The following is a 20,542-nucleotide window of genomic DNA, read 5'->3' on the forward strand; positions in this document are numbered from 1 at the left end:
GGGAGCACATGGAAGCTTTTAGAGATGGATTATTTCTCAACCTTGTCAAGTAAAAATAGCCTGCCAATATGAGATGTTGAATGAAGGCATCTCATGCGTTTAGGCTTTATCTCTTCCAAGCGTACTGGGATGAGTACGAATTTACACTGAATTTACAGGGCAACTGGAATAATCTCTCCTTATGTTGTATGGTTGGATCAATTCCGTGTGCATGTGCACAACAGGAATAAAAGCCACTTTCAGGTATTCAAATTGTTATACGGCGTCATTTTCAATGCATGTTTTCTCACCACTAGCCTTGCACAGACAGGTTTAGACTTTGTATACAGCTCGATCTTAGGCATTTCTACTCAGAGTATAAATTCAAAGGGATATACTCTTAGATAAGACTAGAAAGTTATCTGTCCCACCCACATATCATAATTATTCTGTCCTATTCACAACACTGGGTTGAACTTACGTCTGGCTTAATGGGTTGGATCTGCTATAATCTGTGACAGGCCCATGTTTGTCACAGAGACCATGAACTCTTGAATGAACCACTCCTGATAAGGAGATCTTCGAATGGATAATAAACATCCCTCAAAGGAATAAGCTGTGGAATCTCCAGTACATCTTTCCATAGATGAATGGGCACATAACTTGAGCAACACTCCTCTAAACCTGTACTAAAAATCAACAACTCCTGAAAAATATCTGGTTGGGAATAAGAAGAGGGGATCTTCTCAGTTGACTATGCCCAGGTGTTGCAATTCCCTCCCAAGGGAGCCCATCATGTTAAACATTTTCCTTTTTAGGTAAGGCTTTTGGTCACTGCTTTGGAATCTGTTTAGATGTGGAGCAGTATATAAATGTTGGAAATAAAATAAATAAATGCTAAAATTTTGTTGGACATTTACTTTAATTGTTTTATTAGGTGCCTTTGAGGACTGTTTTAACCTCTGTTGCTTTTCAAGTTCTATTATTTTTATGCTATATGTTTCTTATTTTATTGCTTTAATTGATTGTTAGCCACCTTGAAGTTTGTTTGATGAATCGCAAGATAGAAATGTTATTAATTAATTAATTAATTAGCTCAGCAAAAGGCCAATTAAGAACCCCACATTCTACCACACTGGTTAAGTTCTTCCAGTTGATGTAGATAAAAGGTGGTTTACATTGTGTATGCTTTTCAGATTTTTCAGTGTCACTCTACACACTTGTCTATTTCTGGATTTTTGATTAATTGGATAATATACTGTCTTGACAAATGAAGTTATTTTAATCACAGAAGAATGCAATAACTTTCGACTATGACAATATCAAGAAGAGTAAATAAATAACTGATGTTGTGTGAGACAATGAGCTAGTTGGCACTATGATTTGGGTGAGCGCAGAATGAAGCATGGACCAATATAATTTGCACTAGGATATGAGAATCTGCACAGGTGTGATGCTAGAATGCTATCAATTGCACCAGTTTGAACTCAGCAATGACCGCCAAATTGTGTGTGGTTAGAAATCATGGCAGTGACACTGTTGTTTGTGGTCAGAACAAGATGACCTGCAGTAAATTTTTGGCCACTCCTTCTTTTGTATTGTCGCAAGCATTTAAGTATTGTGAAAAGCAAATTTGGGGAAAGGCAGAAGGGATGAAGGAAAGTAATCAAAGTGGATAATGTTTAGTTTAGCTTTTTAACCTTTCTGCACTAGTGCCCTGTAAATATTTCATTCACAAACGTTACCACTGATCTACTCCTCAAGAAAATCACAGTGACAATGGGAGTACAGGGCAATTATCCTCTGCTATTTTATCAATCCATCAATTATTCCAAAGGGATTAACAATTAGGATTATGAAGAACATGGAAAACAATACTTTTATTTTAAGACCAAATTATACCAATTACAATTTCACACAGTCTTTCAGCTACTAAGTATTTCAAGGAAAGAAGGAAAGGAACCTCTCGTGCAAGCACTGAGTCGTTAATGACTCTTGGAGGGACGCCAGCTTTCGCTGACGTTTTCTTGGCAGGCCTTATAGCGGGGTGGTTTGCCATTGCCTTCCCCGGCTGTTATTACCTTTCCCACAGCTAACTGGGTACTCATTTTACTGACCTCGGGAGGATGGAAGGCTGAGTCGACCCGAGCCGGCTGCCTGAAACCAGCTTCCTCTGGGATCAAACTCAGGCCGTGGGGAGAGTTTCAGCTGCAGAAACTGCTGCTTTACCGCTCTAAGCAACACGAGGCTCTAAGTATTTCAAGCTAATTCTGAATTTTATTTGCTATAATATCTATAGTTTACATTTACTATGTAATTTAAGTATTTCAAGCTAATTCTCAAATTACATAGCAAATGTAAACTATAGATATTATAGCAAATAAAATTCAGAAGTTAGGAATGGGACCCACTCTCTCAGGAAAATGGTTTTCAAGCTCATTCTTTAATGATTTTGGAAAAATAAGTGGCAGGAGATAGTACAACTGTGATGCTGCATAGAAAAATAAAGACACAATTATTCGCACTCTGAAAAAGAAAATTTTAAAATACTACTGTATAAGCTCTCCTGCCACCAATTTCACAAAGTAAAAGTAAAATGGAGTTGTGGTCAGTTTTGCAGTCAGACTATGCCAGAAGTGTGCTGAGGAATTTTCTCCAAAAATTGACGTCTGAACTCAAAAGAAACATATGTCTGTTAATTGAAGCAAAGCCATGTAGACAATTGTGACCTGAAAGTTTTGACATCCTAATTCTTCTCTGTGTTAGCCAGAAACAATTTCCTAGAAAAGGAACTATAAGGAACCTTACATGAGTGAAAGAAGGCAGCAAATGGGAAATCTGACAAAACTGCTAAAAATGGGAGAGAAATTTAAAAATGAATTCCAACACCTGTATTTTGCATAATCATATTATCTAAAGGGCTTTGTAGAAGAACTGAAGTGTCAAAACACTGAAGTTTTGAGTCAGCAAATGTACCACTAATAATAACAGCTTGACAGACTCATACATCTCAAGAGTAGGGCTCCTGAGGTGATAATAATGAGTAAAGAGTTGCTACAGTCAGCTGGGCACCTTCTCCAATTATTCATGTAAGAAATGGTATCCGCTGTGGGAATCTAGAAGGTAATAGGAGTCATACTCTTTTAATAAGCATTATATGCAAATACACGCAGGCACAATTTGCAATTCCTTTAGGAAACTGTGACATGAAAATTACTTGGCACATAACATTACTCTCTTCCAATAACTTGCATATGTTAGTAATGTTAAATAAATGACTGCACTTCTTGTCTCATACATTTCAAGCTAAGTATATTTCTTGTCCAACTGGCACTATTTAGAGAAAATAAGGAAAAAAGAGAGCCAACGTACAAATTGGCACTACCATGGAACAACCAAAGTGCTATACTATTTCAGTGATCCTGTCACTGAAAACAGATTCCATGGAAGAAACAGAATATAGTTACAATACTAGAAACTGGGCAAAACGATGACACAGCTCTTGATTGTAATGAGAGTGGTTAAGCACATGTTCGTCACTATAATCAAGAGCAGTTAACCTTATTCTTTATGTATAGTAAACCCAATATTAATTACTAATACTAATTAATTGGTGATTATCCCGAACATTTCACACACAGAACATTCAAGTTACTACCTCCTAACTGTTTAGGTGCTTTATGCCTTTAAGGCATCTCAGGCTGGAACATATTAAATATCGGTACCCTAGCTGGAAGGATGCAGTGGTCAGAGTACTTGCCAGGCTCCTCTGCCAGATTTGGCAACTTGAAGCCAGATTCACACATTATTAGAGAGATGATTTGAGCCTACTATTTCCCTATGGCAAAATCCTTTCTAAAGAAGTTATTCTGGGTGAAATGCAGATGAAGTTCAGATAATGTCCGGGTTTGGATGACCAGCAGGGAAAACGATGCAGCCTCGGTTATTTCCCCCTGCCCCCGCTCATGCCACTATCTTCTGCTATGCCACTTGACAAACAGCTCCACTGGGATTATTTTATAACGAAAAGTGAATAATAAAAGTTATAAATAAATGGTCCATGTCACTTTTTCATGTGTTCACCCTTACATCACTTCCACCCCGTTTCTGCATTTGTTTTAAACTGCATTAAATTCACATTAAAGTTGTATTTAAATTTCTAAATTTATTTTCTTCCCCAAATATGAATTGGTAACATTTTTTTTGGGGGGGGGGGGTTAAGAATTGTGTTGAACCACTGGGGTATTGAAGAAACCTGGTGAATACCTAAATTCCAATCCACATATTAGTCTGGGAGGTGTGGGTTAGCTCAAAATTTCCAAAGACTTTCCAAAATTTCCATCAAGCATCACCAATGACAACCCCCATCCCAACTAAATATACAAAAATAAAGGGAACGAATGAAGTAGATACCAAGGCATGAAATCTGAACATATTTCTACCAATAGGTGTTGGTTAGCAGCCTCAGATTGCTACCAACAGATGCCAGTTTAGTAGCCCCAGGAATACAACAACTGACCAACAGCATCGAACCACAGAAGAGGGGGACAGCTATTCGGTTCTAATCTCTTGGCTGGCTTGTTAACAGAATATTCTCTTAATACTGCAGAAAGGCTATGCAATTAACAGTACTGGATGAAGGCAAACCAATAATTCTGGTCCATCAGCAGAAAGCTAAATTTATAAGCTCTTCACAATTCTATATTACTATTTTTCCTGGCTTCCCTCTGAAAAGATTCTAGGTTTTTCCTTTGCTAATTTGCATTCCATCTTCTCTTATCTGCATTTTCTTGTAGTTCTCATAAACATGGCATTTCTACTTGTTAAGTCTTTCCCAAGTCAACCTATTTATATATAGCAATGAACACACACAAATAAGCACACAATGAAATGGCATCTTTATAATGCTGCTGATAGATTGAGACCGTGCCTAATCTACATAATCAAATTGCTTGTGCGTTCAGGAGTAATCCCCCCTTTTTTTGGCTCTCCTCTAAGCAGTCAGAGTTAAGAGTAAATTCCTAACACCACATTTCAGAAAGTGGCTAACTTGTATGAGTTTTTTGTCAGAGGTATGAGTCGCACCAGCCCCCCTCCAATGTAACATTGAGTTGTTCACACAACATGACAGCCCATCGTGCGTTATTTAATGGTGAAACTGCAGTGTGTGCAGCCACAATTCTGAATATACAACCCCTGCTCAAGGGTTGGCATGTCATGCGAACCCAGCGAACATGGGTAATGTGAGGGTTAAACAACCCCTAAACAGAGGTTGGATATGCAACCTGGCATCCGCATTTAAATAAATCACGATGAGCCTCAGGATGTTGTATGAACCCAGTCACTGAAACTAGGATTTAGGGACTGGTTTGTGGGACTGTACGCACTCCTTGTGGAAGATTTGTCCTTGTTTTAAGGATTTTATGATATGAGATTTCTGTATTTAGCTAGATAATGGGTAAGCAGCACATAACTTATCGCCTGCATATCCCAAGAACGAAGTACCACCACTGAAGTTATGAGTACACAAAATTCCTGGTATAAATACACAATCTTAAAATGGAGGACTCTGACATCAGGTGTGTGTTTTCATCTTTTACTTTAAAATCCTAAGCAGTTCTTATATGATTCACATTTGATAAGAGTAAAGACCAAATATTAAATATTGTTAAACACATTTCAAAAGTGTTCTAAGTTTAGTTCTAGGAGCATGCTTCTTTAAGGATGATGTTTCTCACCCAATAATATTCCAGAGCTTGTAGTAAAAAGGAGCAGAGAAGTCGATATGGACTGGTGCCATTGTCCTCCTGAGGATAGATGTTGCATTCTGTGAAAACTGATGTTTGGATTGGGAGGAGAGATGGTATGTCCTGGAGTTTTTGTATTTTGCCTCTTATATTTATATGATTTTTCATGAGCTTGCTTATGTATATTCCTTTTGCTTCTTCATGACAATTGTGACTTAGGAGAGTTACCACTTATGAGGAATATGTAAAGGGGCAATAACTCTTTATTTTGGATAAATATATGCCTATTATACATACAAATTATACCGGTTGGTGCAGGAGTCTTGCAAGATGCAAAGGCTGCTGAGACAAACATTTGTCACATCCTTTTGTGTGTTCCCCCACCCATGCCACCCCAGGTTTCAGCATGACATTGCCATGTGACTTGATAACGAAACTGAGAATTCTCATAAACTCACTTTGAGAACCCTACTGCCCTGTTTAACAAGTTTGTTTTAAATGGTTATAGAGATATTATATGACTCTGTAAAGAAAAAAGCATCACATAAAATCAAAGTGTTATGACTGAATAATAAATCTGTGTGGTCTAGAACTTCTGACCCCATTTCAGAACACAATGATATTCACTAGTAGGAATTTGAAGTCTGCTGTGATGGACCAGGAAATCAAACGCAAAGTATAGTTGAATTGCAGCTTTGGGACATTTCCATAGCTATGCTAATAGGAATGTTTGAAGTCTGTAAAAAAGGGTTTTGAAAATAACTACCATCTACTAAATGTGGCTGCCTGTTGAAAGATTTCTGTGAATCTCTCAAAACTGCATACTCTTACATAAAGAACAATTAGCCTAATCCTATTAATCCAATAGTATTATTCCTATTTTATTAAAAAGAACACTTCAAACACACCTATCAACAGGGGGTTGCAAGTTACTCTAGTGACACAAAGTTGTTCTTCAGCAAAAGGTATTTTGCATTCAGAGGTATCTTGATTGATCAATAATCTTTTACACCCTGCTGGTGAATGCACTTACATATCCAAGTGGAAAATGTTCCTATTAATACTCTGCATATTCTTACAACAGATGACATTCAGCTAATTTCCATGCTGCCTGAAAAGTCTGGGGAGTTTACAGTTATACAATAGATTGCTGAATTGATAAACGAGTTTTGGTCAATTGACCGGTGTCATTATGTGAACACATGAAGGTACCTTATACGAAATCACTGTTCCTTCTATTCCAGTATCGTCTACTCCAGCACTTAGCAAGTCTCCCCGATCTCAGACAAAGGCACTTCCCAGTCCTACTACTTGTCGTGCTTTTAAATGAGATTAAATGGATTTTAACCTAGAACTTACTATAGGCTAAGCATTTGTTCGATCACCAAGGTACGGGCCTTGCCATGATGACCTATTCTAGGAGAAAGACATATGGACTGTTACGCTGCTAACGCAATGGGAACACTTGAAAGTTTTTATTTATTTATTATTTATTTATTTATTACATTTGTATCCCGCCTTTTTCCTCCAAGGAACCCAGAATCCTCCTCCTCCTCTCCATTTTATCCTCACAAGAACAACCCTGTGAGGTAGGTTGGGCTGAGAGTCTGTGACTGTCCCAAAGTCACCCAGTGGGTTTCCATGACCGAGTGGGGACTAGAACCCAGATCTCCCGACTCTCAGACCAACACCTTAGCCATTACACCTCACTGGCTTTTGATACCACTGACTATGTAATCCCTCCAAAAAGGCCGTCTAGTTTGGAGATTCCATTTTCACCTGGAAGGCCAAACCCCAGAGTGCTAGGGAGAATATTCTTCGGCCCTTGGTTTTCATGCTATGAAGTCCTACAAAGTTCCATCTTGTCCCTAATGTGTTTAAACATTTACATGGAACTGCTTTAATAGTTCCACAATCATTCCATAAACAAGCTGAAAGTATTCAGAATCATTTGCCACAACCCTATAGATACCTGGCACTTTCAATACATGTTTGCATCAGAAGGGAAGGTATATAACCATCTGGAACTACCAGTGAATAATGACAAAGGCTTCCTGCTGCGTAATCCAGGTTCACAGCAGCTGTTGGTCTACCAGGTGGACCAACAAGATACGCCTTGTGTAATGTACAGCCCGAGGATGACTGACAACATTTATTTAGTTCTCTGTTCATTTTGAAGTGAATGCCCAAAATTCATGAGTACTGACATTCACACATGAATGCTGATAACCCCAGATTAATCTCACTTCTGAGACATAGACAAGTGCCAACAATCACATTTTTACACGTGTCAATATTTACTGTATCTCTGATTTTGCAGACACTAACAACAGTTGGCTGGGGTTGTGGGTATTCATTTGTAAACATTAGATTCTTTCTTCTCCATCATCCTTCAGGTGCACCAACAGTATTCACTGATCTGGAAGTCACTCCTTAATCCCTTTATTCTTTTGTACCACCCTTTCCCCAGTTTTCACTGGCAGCTATTAGGTGATCTACCTACAAGGCTTTCTTTGCCCACCAGTGGATCTCAACTCAACAGTTTAATTCAGACAATCCTCCAAATCAAATCTGGAGAACTGTGAAAGAGTTATAGGTCCTTTCTACACCTAAGGATTATCTCAGGCACGTGGAGGGATTGTCCCTGCCTGCTCCCAGGATCCCCTGTGTGTCATTTGGATGCACAGGGATGATCCCCAGATAAGGCATGGTGTAGACATACCCATAGACTCACATTTTCTGTATTCCTCAACTTTTCATGTTTAGTGCCAACTGCTCTTTATTTTATTTATTTACAATATTTATATACCACTCAAATCGGTGAACAAATGGGTTATTAGAATAAAAGCAGAATAAAAACATTATTAAAAATTACATTTTAAAAGAACAGGTACAGATTGAACAACAGCCGGTCATTCCAGGAAAGCTTCTTGGAACAATAATGTTTGCTGTGACATAATGGTTCCTGATTCTGATTGGAGGAAAGTGTTAATAGCAATTTGACTATGGGGACGACACAGTAAATGATGGTTATTTATTATATGCCCTTTCACTGAAATCGGTACTAGGGAGGTTTACACAATTAAAATATCAAAACAATAAAGGCACACAACAAAACAAACTTGCAGATAAAACATAGCTACTGGCAAGATTTTAAATGCCTAAAACTTAAAACCAGAGAAAATAAGAAGTTATATGACACCTATAAGAAAACAGTGTTTGCAACCAAGTAGGATTTTTACTTATTCTATGTAAGTATATACATTTTATGCAGCCAATTTTCATTTATATTATGCTATTTTTATTATGCTGTGGGAGGTGAATTATAAATAAAAGACTGAGAGAGGATATTCAATAGATAGGGTGCTGTAGCTGAAAAGGTCCCCTATTTTTCATCCGTTTTAGGGTGACCAGATGACCGGGAAACCCCGGGGACCTCCAGAAAAATGGAGGTCTCCGGGGCAACCAGGGCAGGTTAGATTGGTGCTGGGGGCAGGAGGACTCATTCCCAGATTTCCGGGAACGTGTCCTCCAGTCCCTGCGCCCCCGGGCTGATCTAGCCCTTCTCCTGTGCTGGCGCAATCGGCCTGGCCCAGGAAAAGGCCTGCATCGTCTGGGGGGAGGGGGGGAGGAAGAGAGGACACATTCTGTCCTTCAGTTCCCCTCCCCACAGCACCGATCTAGCCCTCTCCTGGGCTGGCGCCATCGCCAGCCGAGGAGGAGGAGGAGGAGGAGGAGGAGCAGCAGCAGCAGCAGCAGCAGCAGCAAGAAACAAGAAGAAGAAGCAACAAGAAGCAAGCAGCAGCAGGTGGAGGAAAAGAAGAAGCAAATAGGAGGTAAGACTGAGGTGGGTGTGTGAGAGAGAGAGTGTATGGGTGAATAGGGTGCATGGGGTGTTTGAGTGAATGGATGTGTGCATGCGTGTGTTTTGGAGTGGTTGATCTTGAGTCTCTGTGTGTGTGTGTTTGTGTGTGCATGCGCGTACGTGTGCTGGCAATGTGTGTGTGTATTGATGTCTGAACGAGTGAAGTTAATTTCAGATACATTGAACGTCTCACTTGTTCTTTATTCCAGAGATTTTAACATTAAGATGTTATGTAGAGCAGGTTTGTGTTAATTGTGTGCTGTGAAATCAGACTTGTGACCAAGGCCATGTTTGAGTGAGCATGCCCCTTTGGGGGCTGGACATGTTGGTGGGCATGCACCCTTGGGGGCGGCCATGTTTTCCTCCTTTTTGGTTTCCAAAATATGGTCACCCCAATCTGTTTCATCTCCATGAAAGAGAGGCCTTGGCTGATGATCTGAGAGTAAGCACTAAACTTGTAAGTGAAAGAAACGACGTACATGAGAGGAAAGGAGGAAGGGGAAGTAAGCAAGCCAATGACTCATTTCCAGTCCCCCAACCCATATTTAGGAGGGTGGTCTCCATTTGAAAGCCACTGTTTGTGTGCAGGATTTTCTTCCAAATGACAAGTGAAATGCATTTTAAAATGAGCATTTCAAGAGAATGGGGCTGGAACATCACTCTTGGGCTCCGTGGCAAATAGAAGCATTATTAAAAATAGGTATGTTTGTGGCTTGGTGGCAAAGATGTAACACATGTTGCTGGGTGAGTCATGGAGTGTCGCTAGTGTAATATGCAGAAGAGGAATGTGGCTGCTATAATTAGAGGCAACAACAGAGTTGAAATAACAGGACAGCCTTTTCCTGAATCAAACAAAGCTTCTTAGAGTCTATTTTTCTCCACAGGCTGAAAGAAGGTATGCTGGTTGTCATAGGAAAACTAAAAAAGAATAACTTAACAGGTTGCCAGGTAAACCAGTAAGACAGCAATCAACACCCCCTGCCCCAATAACAATAGTATTCTCAAAAAGAGCACGAGGCAAAGCTAGTACTCTTGCTCACTTCTAAATATCCCCAGGCTTCACGGTTCTTACAGAGAAGCTCAGCCATGATGGCTTTATGTACACATGTAGTTTGTGTTTATTATTTTGTTGGCATCATCCTAGTCCCTTGGCTAAAAATCTGTTTTGTTCTGGGAAAGGCAGAAAGAGCAAGAGGCTTGAAGGCTGCCAAGAATGAGAAATGTATGGTAAGATGGGAACGAACACGTAGTTGACTTGTGTGTTCCCTCTCTATTATAACTTAAAAGAATATGCCCTGCTGCAGTGTGAAAACTTGTGACCTCCAAATCCTATGTGATATCAGGTCACTGCCCCAGGCAGACAACCCACTAGGGTACCTTAAAACTGGCCTATCTAGAGCCTTGGCAGGAAACATAGCTCAATCCTGAAGCATCATCACCCCAAGATAAATCAGCTGGTTAAAGTGCTTCCTGGGCAACCTTTGTGATACCATTCGTTCTGTATTCGTCAGGGATGTGGATTGTCTGGACCGATGGGCTTCATCCAACCTATGGAAGTTCTGCATCCAGGCCAAGGATCTTCCTTGGGTTCCTCTAGGGCAGTGGTTCCCAAAGTGGGCGGTACTGGGATTGCATAGGGGGGCGTTAAGAGGCAAGGAGGTGGCAGGGGGGGGCACTAAGAGGCAAAGGGGCGGCAGGGGGGTGCTCGAGATGGCCTTTTCCAAGAAGCGCCTCTCTAGAAGGTCTTAAAACCCTGGGACATTTTTATGGGAGAAGGTAGTTTGGTCCCAAGCCATATAGGGGAAGAATCCACACATGTATTAATAACGTTTAAGAAGAGTCCTTTTAACGGTGAATTGAAATGTTTCAAAAGCACCAAAACCCTAATGAAGAGACATACCCTGCTTGGTATGCCCCGCCACGTCGGCTGCAAAACAGAGGCGTTCGCTCTCTTTTCCCTCCCTCCCTCGGCAAACCTGTGGTGGGTGCTTTGGATTTTGAATAAATATTTTTGTGAACCGCCCAGAGAGCTTCAGCTATTGGGCGGTATAGAAATGTAATAAATAAATAAATAAAATATTCAATTAATTGTTACTGTTTTGAATTTTGTTGTTCTTATCTTCCTTAGTGGGTCGTTGAAAACCGCTATTCTGAATAATGATTTTTATAGTGTAGGGTAGGGGGCGCTGAGCATGAGTATGTGGAACCAAGGGGCGGTGACCTGAAAAAGTTTGGGAACCACTGCTCTAGGGGAAGGGGCTACGGTAGAGCTTTTATTTCCTACTGGCTATACCTCTTGGTTGGGGAAGGATATTTCCTACCCAGTATCTCCTTTACAACCAGTGACAAGGCAAGGAAGAAGGCAGTTGCAGCCTAAACTGTGCAAGGGTGTGGCAGCAGCCTCATTTCCTCTGCATGTCTTGGGTTTGAACAGCTTTTTTGTCCAGCATCTTCACTGCATAATACATGCTGAAGGGAAAGGAGACAGCTTTCCAAGGTCCAACCCAATTTATTTTATTTATTTGTATTGTTATTTTAAAATATCCCATCTTTGTCTACAAGAGCCCTCAAGGCAATTCACAGAACAATCAGTCAATTGGAAAGAAAACAACAACATGCCTTCTTGCTCAGCTCAAACCTTCCAGGGAGCAGGCTAGATAGGAAGGGCAATGTTGGAACAAGTGCCTAGTTTCTCCTTTCCTTTTCAAGGTCTTAAAGGGCTACTTCCCCACTGAGACACGGGAGGACCTAAATCCAGGATGTATTTTATTGGCAAGTGAGCATGGAACAAGAATGAAGGATGGAGAAAAGAGAAGTAGCAATGAAAGGATGGTTGCTAGAGAGAAAGAAACTCAGGAATAAATGGGGGGCAATTGCTTCCTAATTTACTTCCAGGATGGGTATATCTGTGGGAGGAAGGAAGGTATTGTTGAAATTATGGCTGTTCACACGTGCATTTATTGGAATGATCAAGACCATCAAAACACTTAAAATCACAGTCATTGCACTGTATTAAGTCTGTTTTAAAACACTTTATATCATTTCATTTACACAAATTGCCATTAACTTAGTAAGTAGTATGAACCAATTTATATATATTGTGTAGAGGCATAGCAGCTGTTTCCCTGCGACCCAGGTTTAGTCTTCATTGAGGTGATAAACCTGTTCTAGGGCAGTATCATTTCAAAATGATGGATAGTTTTACCTATAAAGTGGAAAGTGTGTGCCCCAAAATATTTACCCACTTCCACATATGGCACTGCCTTAATACTGTTCACCCAGACAAGTCTTTGTGTACATGGATCAGAAAAAAACCCAAAACATGAATTTTGGGGGTTTAAGTATTTTTAAAGAATTCAATAAAAACCTGGGTTTATGCCTACAACTCCCAGCATGCCTTGGGTGGAACTCCCAGCATGCCTTGGGGGGAGGCCAGACTTACTGGCCTTTGGCGGCCATTGTGATTCCTAAAGTCAGTCAACCCAATTCCACATAAAAGAAAAGAACTCACATAAATGGGCTGTATCCATTTGCAGTGCCTCCTCCCACCTGCCATGTGTGGTTTTAAAATCATAACTAGAAACAACAGCGCGACTTCAAGGCAGGGCTGGCCAGGCGTTGAAGGAGAGAGAGAGGGAACTAATTTAATTTGTTTTAAAGTAACCTCACAGGCCTAGGACTGGCCTACCTTGCAGAGCTGTTGTGAGGGTAAGAGAGGGGGGTGAAAAGAAATGAATTTAAATTTTTTAAAGGTTAAGATGATTACCTCACAGACATATATATCCTAGGGGACCCAAGCAACGCTGGGTAGAAATGTACTAACTCAACCAAACTAAAATAATCAAGCAACCTAAAGATGAATAAGTTGCAGAGAAATGTATTATTTATCAAATAAATGTTATAAACATTATTCATGGACCCAAGCATCACTGGGCATATCAGCTAGTACAGGATAAAATACTCCATACAAAAATAAATGAAGAAATAATCCAATCCCAATTCCTTTCACATAGAAAACTAGACTGTCAGGGTGAAGACTAAGCTAGAACCATCTCCCTGATATGCTAAATCTGCTAAGCCCCGACATGATGACTGAAATGGCAAAACCCAGACACAGGTTTTACCATCTTGGTGAAAAGTAATACCCCATCACATATCACACCAGTAACACCATGCAACCAAATATTTTGTTTCCTCCATACACATTCCTTGAGCATTCCATAGGGAAGCAGCTCTCGTGCTGCTGAAATAACTCAAACCTCGGTTGCTTCCTGATCAGAAAGGAAATCTTCCATAGTCTATGCCAATTCAGTAGCTGTTCACCACTGGCCTCAGGCTGACCCAAACAAACGGCCTGACAAACCTCCACTAGGAAAACAATTTTTCTAAGACACAACAGGAAGAGAAAATAAGAAAAAAACATTTACCCCATCCGGCAGTGCCCTCCAGCATACAGCACTGACAAATTCGTTTGTGTCATCCTCCTTACGGTCCTTGTCCAGGACACTTTTGACAGTGTCAAATTTGAAGGTTAGCAGTGTCTTTGAGAGGCCTTTGTAGTACAGGTAGAGAGAGTTATTTTCACTTCCTACAATCAAAAGCAAAATAAGGAGTGGCAGGTTGGCAATGTATAGGAATCCCTAAAAATGTGTTTCAGTTAGCTCCCAGCCTAACCCCATACATTCCATCAACAGCTAACAGTTCAATGAAAGCAAAAAAATCCTCGAAGGTATGAGTAAGAACACTGTTGTGTAACACACCTATAACTTGCTATAATGAATACATCTCAGATACACAAGATTCAGGAAATGCAGTGTACAACAATGCAAGGTGATGGCTCTCAAGGCCAATACAATTTTAAGATGTGTAAATAAAAGCATTAGTTCTAAGACATATCATCATCGCTCTATTGTGATGAAGTCTTCTATGCTCTGCTGTAGGCACCATAGTTCACGGAGAATGCTGACAAGCTGGAAAGGAGTCAAAGGATTCAGAAGTAAGCTACAAAGGTGATAATTCTGGAAACGAGGACTGGAAGGGACATCCTATGAGGTCAGGCTGAAAGATTTGGGTTGTCTTTCAGCTCCAGAAAGGAGCAGTAGTGGGAGATATGCTGACAATTTTCAAATATTTTAGAGTATTGCAAAAGAGGGAAGGGACAATAATTTACCCTATTCCTCTGTCCTTTTGCATTATAATAAATTTGATATGGATTAAACACGAAGAATTTCATAAATATAAAGAGCAACGTCATCAGAATAGAGTATCTGGGGTTGTAGAACCCCCGCTCTTCAACACTTTTTGAAAACAGTTGTACAGGCAATTGTTAAGAACACTTTAAACATAAATAATTTCATGTCAGGAAAGGGGGCTGGATCCACTAGATTATTTAGTTCCAACAGTATGATTTTATTATTCCGTAACTCAAGAGATGGTCTTCACAAGTCAAAGAGCATAGGTGGCCTGTCTGTTGTATCATACTAAGGCCAGGGGTCTTCAGTTTTATAATTGGGTGAGTGGGTGGGTGGAGAGAGGTACAATCACAATGTGCTGCTGTGGGAGCTAGGGATGCCAAGGTGCTCTAATACATTGTTACACACAAGCATGAGCTGGGCGCTCATAAAGCTTTGGACCTGATAGTACATTTTAACCCCCTTGGCTGAATAGGTGTTTCACTTACCACAGGCAATATAGTCTCCATTAGATGCCAAACCTACAAAATTCTTCTCGTTGATGTGACCCTTAAAGGAGCGCAAACAGTGCGGCTTCCCCACATTCCACAGCTTTAGCTGGCTGTCTGTTGACCTGAAAAAAGACAGATGTGAAGTCATAAGTTGGCCCCGTATGCCAAAGTGCTAGGAAGGCCATACATGAACATCACGAGCCAGAAAGCGGATTTCTAACATGATCTCTCCATTACACAATGGACGGAAACAGGGTGAACTGTTTGGGATGAAAAAAAGAGACAAAGAAACAGACCAGAAGAACGAGGGGTGGGGAAGAGAAAAGGGAGAAAGAAGGAAGAAACGGCAGGGGAGACAAACATTAAAGGAGGAGCAGCCCCCCTGACCAGAGGCAAGAACAAGAGAAAATGATGTAAATAGACAGAAAACGGCAGAAAGGGAAAGGGATGAGGAAAGCCTCAGCTGAAAAGGCAGATAGAGCAACAAATGGACAGAGACGACGGGCAGTGTGTGTAGCAGGGATCTTGCTGGCAAAACTGCTCCCTTTGCCAGGAGCAGAAGTATCAGGTAGATACCTCTACCTGATACCTCAGGTAGATACCAGAGCTATCAGGTAGATAGATCCTCTATCTACCTGACAGCCACAGTATTTCATGCAACTACAGGTTGGATCACCAGCATAGAGGGAGTAGGACAGCATTAGTGGAGAGGGTCAAGAGTGTTGTTTCCAACTGCCATAACATGCTGCAAACTGGCTCACTTTGCTGAATCATGTGGCTGGCTCTGTACTTTTTTTTAAAAGCAGGATGAACACTAAATCATGCAAAACCAGAAGAAAATAAGGAAAGGCACCCACTCACTCACTCCCATCCAGGAAAATTATGTCCATCCATGAAAGTTGCAATCCAGTGAATAATCCCATGCTACACAATCAGAGGCCTTACTTCTGAACAAATATGCAAAAGATTGGGATGCTGAAGACATTTCTTTCACCTTCTGTTTCTTGAACCACTACTCATCCAATACACGCACAAACTCCTTTTAAAATTTACAAAGGATGCTGGGAAAGGCAGTATGGCAAGAATCCACAGAATATTTGTTACAGGTACAGAGATCAGACTCTGTATAAGAATTTATCTCAGCTACCTTTTGAAACGTTAGAATGCATATTTTCACAGACAAATCTGAAAATTACAGGACAATTCTCTGATAAAGTTTCCCTGTAGAAGCCCGAATAAAGTGAATGAAAGCCACAAAACTGCACTACAACACTGTTCCACTCCTTATATTCATTTCAGTAGGGCTTGCCCAAGGGAGGTTCCCACTGGAATGCGTCAACAAAATGCATCACCATAATTAGGAATACAAGTACTAACTGTTGTCTCGTATTGGTGAATATTAAGACGGATGAAAGTCAATTAAAAAGCATTAAAATCAGATTTCATTTAAATCATTAAAATTAGGTGGCATTTCAGTATATTTTAAATTTCAGGTATATTAAATGCCATTTTAAAAATAACCTGTTTATAAATGAAATCTGAATTATTAGTGTAAAACCAACTGATTTAAAGACTTCTTTTAATGTAAAAAAACAAACCATGAGAATATCTGACTTCTCAGGTTGATTATTATGACACACTATGTATCAATGTGGCAAATTATAGAGGTTTAGACTCTTTCAATAGACGTTTACTTTCCATTTCCAATAACAGTGATCATTTTCGCTTCTGGAAAGTTCTAGATGCATGCAGCCCAGTCTTAACTCCCACTGGTTTGAGATAAGAAATAATATTACAATTCTAAATAAAATGATAAAAGAGAAGGATTATGTGGATGGGTGGCGTTTAATTAGTAGGGGGATCCAGGTTTTACGTATTATTCTCCAGTTCATAAAACTTTTTCCAGGATAGACCATATTTTTGTCTCAAAGGAACTAGCAATAAAGGTGTGTAATATGAAAGTAGAGGTAATTAAAGTAACTGACCATGCATTGGTAAGCCTTGATTTTAAAGTAAAAAGAGATTATAGGGAAGCGAATAGGTGGAAGATGAACACTAGGATTTTAAAATATGATAAGGTTGTAGAAAAAATGCAGAAAGAAATGTCGGAAATATGGGAAATTAATGAAAATGGGGGAAGTTCATCATCAGTTGTGTGGGATACAATGAAGGCTGTGACTAGAGGGATCTGTATTAGAGAAATGTGTAATTTAAGGAGGCAACAAGAGGGAATACAGAAAAACCTAGAGGAAGAGATAAAAAAGTTGGAAAAAGAGTATTTGCAAAGCAGAAATAAATATTGTTAGAATTACAAGCAAAAAAGAAAGATTTAGAAAATAAGAATTTAGAAGAAGTACAGAAGAATTTGATTTATATGAAAAGAGAATATTTCGAGAATAGTAATAAAAACTCAAAGGTGCTAGCGAGACTCACACAAAAGGAAAAGTTAAAGAATTCGATAGGGATAGTGAAGGACAAATTAGGAAAACCATGTAGTATTATGAAAGAGAAAATAAAGGTATTTCTGGAATTTTACCAAGAATTATATAAAGTGAAAGACACACTAAAGATGAAGATGGAGAAATATATAGATAAATACATAAAAAAAGGGTCTAATAGAAGAGGATAAAGATTTAATGGAAAAGGATATATCTCAAAAGGAAATAGAGGAAGCTATTGAGAAATTGAGAGGGGGTAAATCCCCCGGGTTAGATGGGTTGGGATCTGAATATTATAAAACATTTAAAAAAATGTTGGTACCAAAATTAATGAAATTATATAATGGAATTATAAAAGGAGAGAAGATACCACCATCGTGGGAACAATCATTAATTATATTAATTCCAAAGCTGGAAAAGGACTTAACAGTCCCAGATTCTTATAGACCAATTTCATTAATAAATCAGGACGCAAAAATCTTTTCAGCTATATTGGCAAGGAGAATGAATACCTTTATAGGTAAATATATTGGGGAAGATCAGTGTGGCTTTGTGGCGGGTAGCGCAGAGCGGTAAAGCAGCAGTTTCTGCAGCTGAAACTCTCCCCACGGCCTAAGTTCGATCCCAGCGGAAGCTGGTTTCAGGCAGCCGGCTCGGGTCGACTCAGCCTTCCATCCTCTCGAGGTCGGTAAAATGAGTACCCAGTTAGCTGGGGGAAAGGTAATAACGGCCGGGGAAGGCAACGGCAAACCACCCCGCGATAATGCCTGCCAAGGAAACGTCAGCGAAAGCTGGCGTCCCTCCAAGAGTCAGTAATGACTCAGTGCTTGCACGAGAGGTTCCTTTCTTTCCTCAGACAAATGCCTAATTTGGTTGGAAGAGTTTTAAATATGGTACAAGAGGTAAAAAAGATGGGAACAAAAGCAGGAATAATAGTGTTGGATATATTTAAGGTGTTTGATTGTGTGAGCTGGGAAGCACTAAAGAGGATAATAGAAAAAATGGGGTTTGGAAATAGATTTAAAGGTATAATTGAACAATTATACTCACAAAACACAGCTTCAGTGGTGATAAATGATGGAGTTACAGAAAAGATACAACTGGCCGGAGGGACTAGACAAGGATGTCCATTCTCACTGGTCCTATTTGTATTGGTTATAGAACTATTGGCAAATGTGATAAGAGAAGATGATATTATAGTGGGAGTAGGTTGCAATAATAATAAAAAATAAAAATAAATATGTTTGCAGACGATACATTATTGACAATTAAGAATCCATTAGAAAAAATGGAAAGAATTAAGCATCATCTGAAGGATTTTGAAGAAGTTATGGGATTGAGAATAAACTGGACAAAATCAGAGATGATGTTGTTTAATTATACTAAAAAGGAAGGGAAGGATTGGGAAAGTAAGGAGAATATGAAAATTAAAGAGATGATTAAATATTTGGGAATTAAAATTACAAAAGATTTAGAGGATTTAGAAAAGGAGAATTTAAATAATTAAAAAGAAGAAGTTATAGATAAATTAGAAAAATATAGAGGATTAAATTTATCGTGGTTTGGAAGAATAGCTTTAGTAAAAATGAAGATATTACAAAAGGTAAATTTTGTGTTTAGAATGTTACCAATAAGAATATCTGAAAAAGAGATAAAAAGTTGGCAAAATATTCTAAATAATTACTGCAATGGGAATAGGAAAGCGAGAATAAATAAAAAAGGTGGTATTTAACACAAAAAGGAGATTAGGACTCCCAAATATAAAATTATATTATGTAGCCAATAGATTAAGACATATAGTAGAAGGTATGTTAGGAGTGGGAGATTTAAGTTGGTTAGAGGATAGAAAAGGAATGGATAAAGAGTAGAAACTGGAAAATATATTTTTTAGAGAATATAATAAAAAATGGGGGAAAGAAATAGAGAACCCCCTTCTAAAAAATCACTGGGAAATATGGCGTGTATATAAAAAGGAGTTACTTCCAAGTATTTCTCCAATAACACCAGTGATAATGTTAGGAAAATTTCCAGGGAATTTAAAGGATAAATTAGGGAAAATATTAATAGAGAAGGATATAATGAAACTAAAAAATTGGTTAAGGAGGATGAACACTCGAGAAGAAATAGAAGAGGTATTAAAGGAGAAGAATTTAACACGGTTAAATTATTTTCAATTAGAGCAATGGACGAAGAAATGGTTAAAGGATAATGGAGGGTGTAGAGAATTAACGAAATTTGAGATGATTTTAAAAAGAGAAAGTGAGAAAGGAGAAAATAAAATGATAAAAGGTTTAACGAGTGAAATATACAGAATATTGGTTGGGAAGGGGGAGTCAGAAAACATGGGCAAGATGGTGTGAGAAACGGATTTGAAGATACAAATTCGGCAACAGAGTTGGGAGGGAATATGGAGATAAAGAGTGTTGAGAAGTATGTCAGTGAGGATAAAAGAGAACTATTATAAGATCTTATGGAGGTGGTATCTAACCCCAGTGAGATTAAATAAAATAAACAAGCTGTATTCAGCAAATTGCTGGAGAGGATGTAAAGAAAAAGGAACGTATTTACATATGTGGTGGGAATGTGTATTTGTTCAAAAACTGTGGAAAATGGTGTTTAAAGAGATAAATGATATAGTGGGAATGGAGATTGAAGAGACACCTACAGTGGCATTGCTATCATTATATGGAGATTTAAAATGTAATAAAGAAACAAAAGAACTGATAACGAATTTGCTGATAGCAGCAAGGTTGATCATATGTAGGAACTGGAAGGTGCAAGGAGATTATCATGTTGAGGACTGGTATAAAGAGATTTGGGATATTGCTAT

At 39.1% G+C, this 20,542-nt stretch overlaps 1 protein-coding gene across 2 annotated transcripts in view; it reads right to left on the reverse strand.

Moving 5' to 3' along the window:
* The window catches only part of COP1 (COP1 E3 ubiquitin ligase), a 163,932-nt gene that overhangs the window by 20,516 nt on the left and 122,874 nt on the right, over positions 1–20,542 (reverse strand). For both annotated transcript variants that reach the window (XM_063134089.1, XM_063134080.1), the window contains exons 17-18: positions 15,272–15,396; positions 14,019–14,179 (exon numbers count right to left, since the gene is read on the reverse strand). In XM_063134089.1, coding sequence (XP_062990159.1) covers positions 14,019–14,179; positions 15,272–15,396 — 286 coding nt within the window. The remainder of the gene's footprint in view (positions 1–14,018; positions 14,180–15,271; positions 15,397–20,542) is intronic.

The sequence above is a fragment of the Elgaria multicarinata genome, chromosome 1 (assembly GCF_023053635.1).
Source record: "Elgaria multicarinata webbii isolate HBS135686 ecotype San Diego chromosome 1, rElgMul1.1.pri, whole genome shotgun sequence".
Lineage (NCBI taxonomy): Eukaryota > Metazoa > Chordata > Lepidosauria > Squamata > Anguidae > Elgaria > Elgaria multicarinata.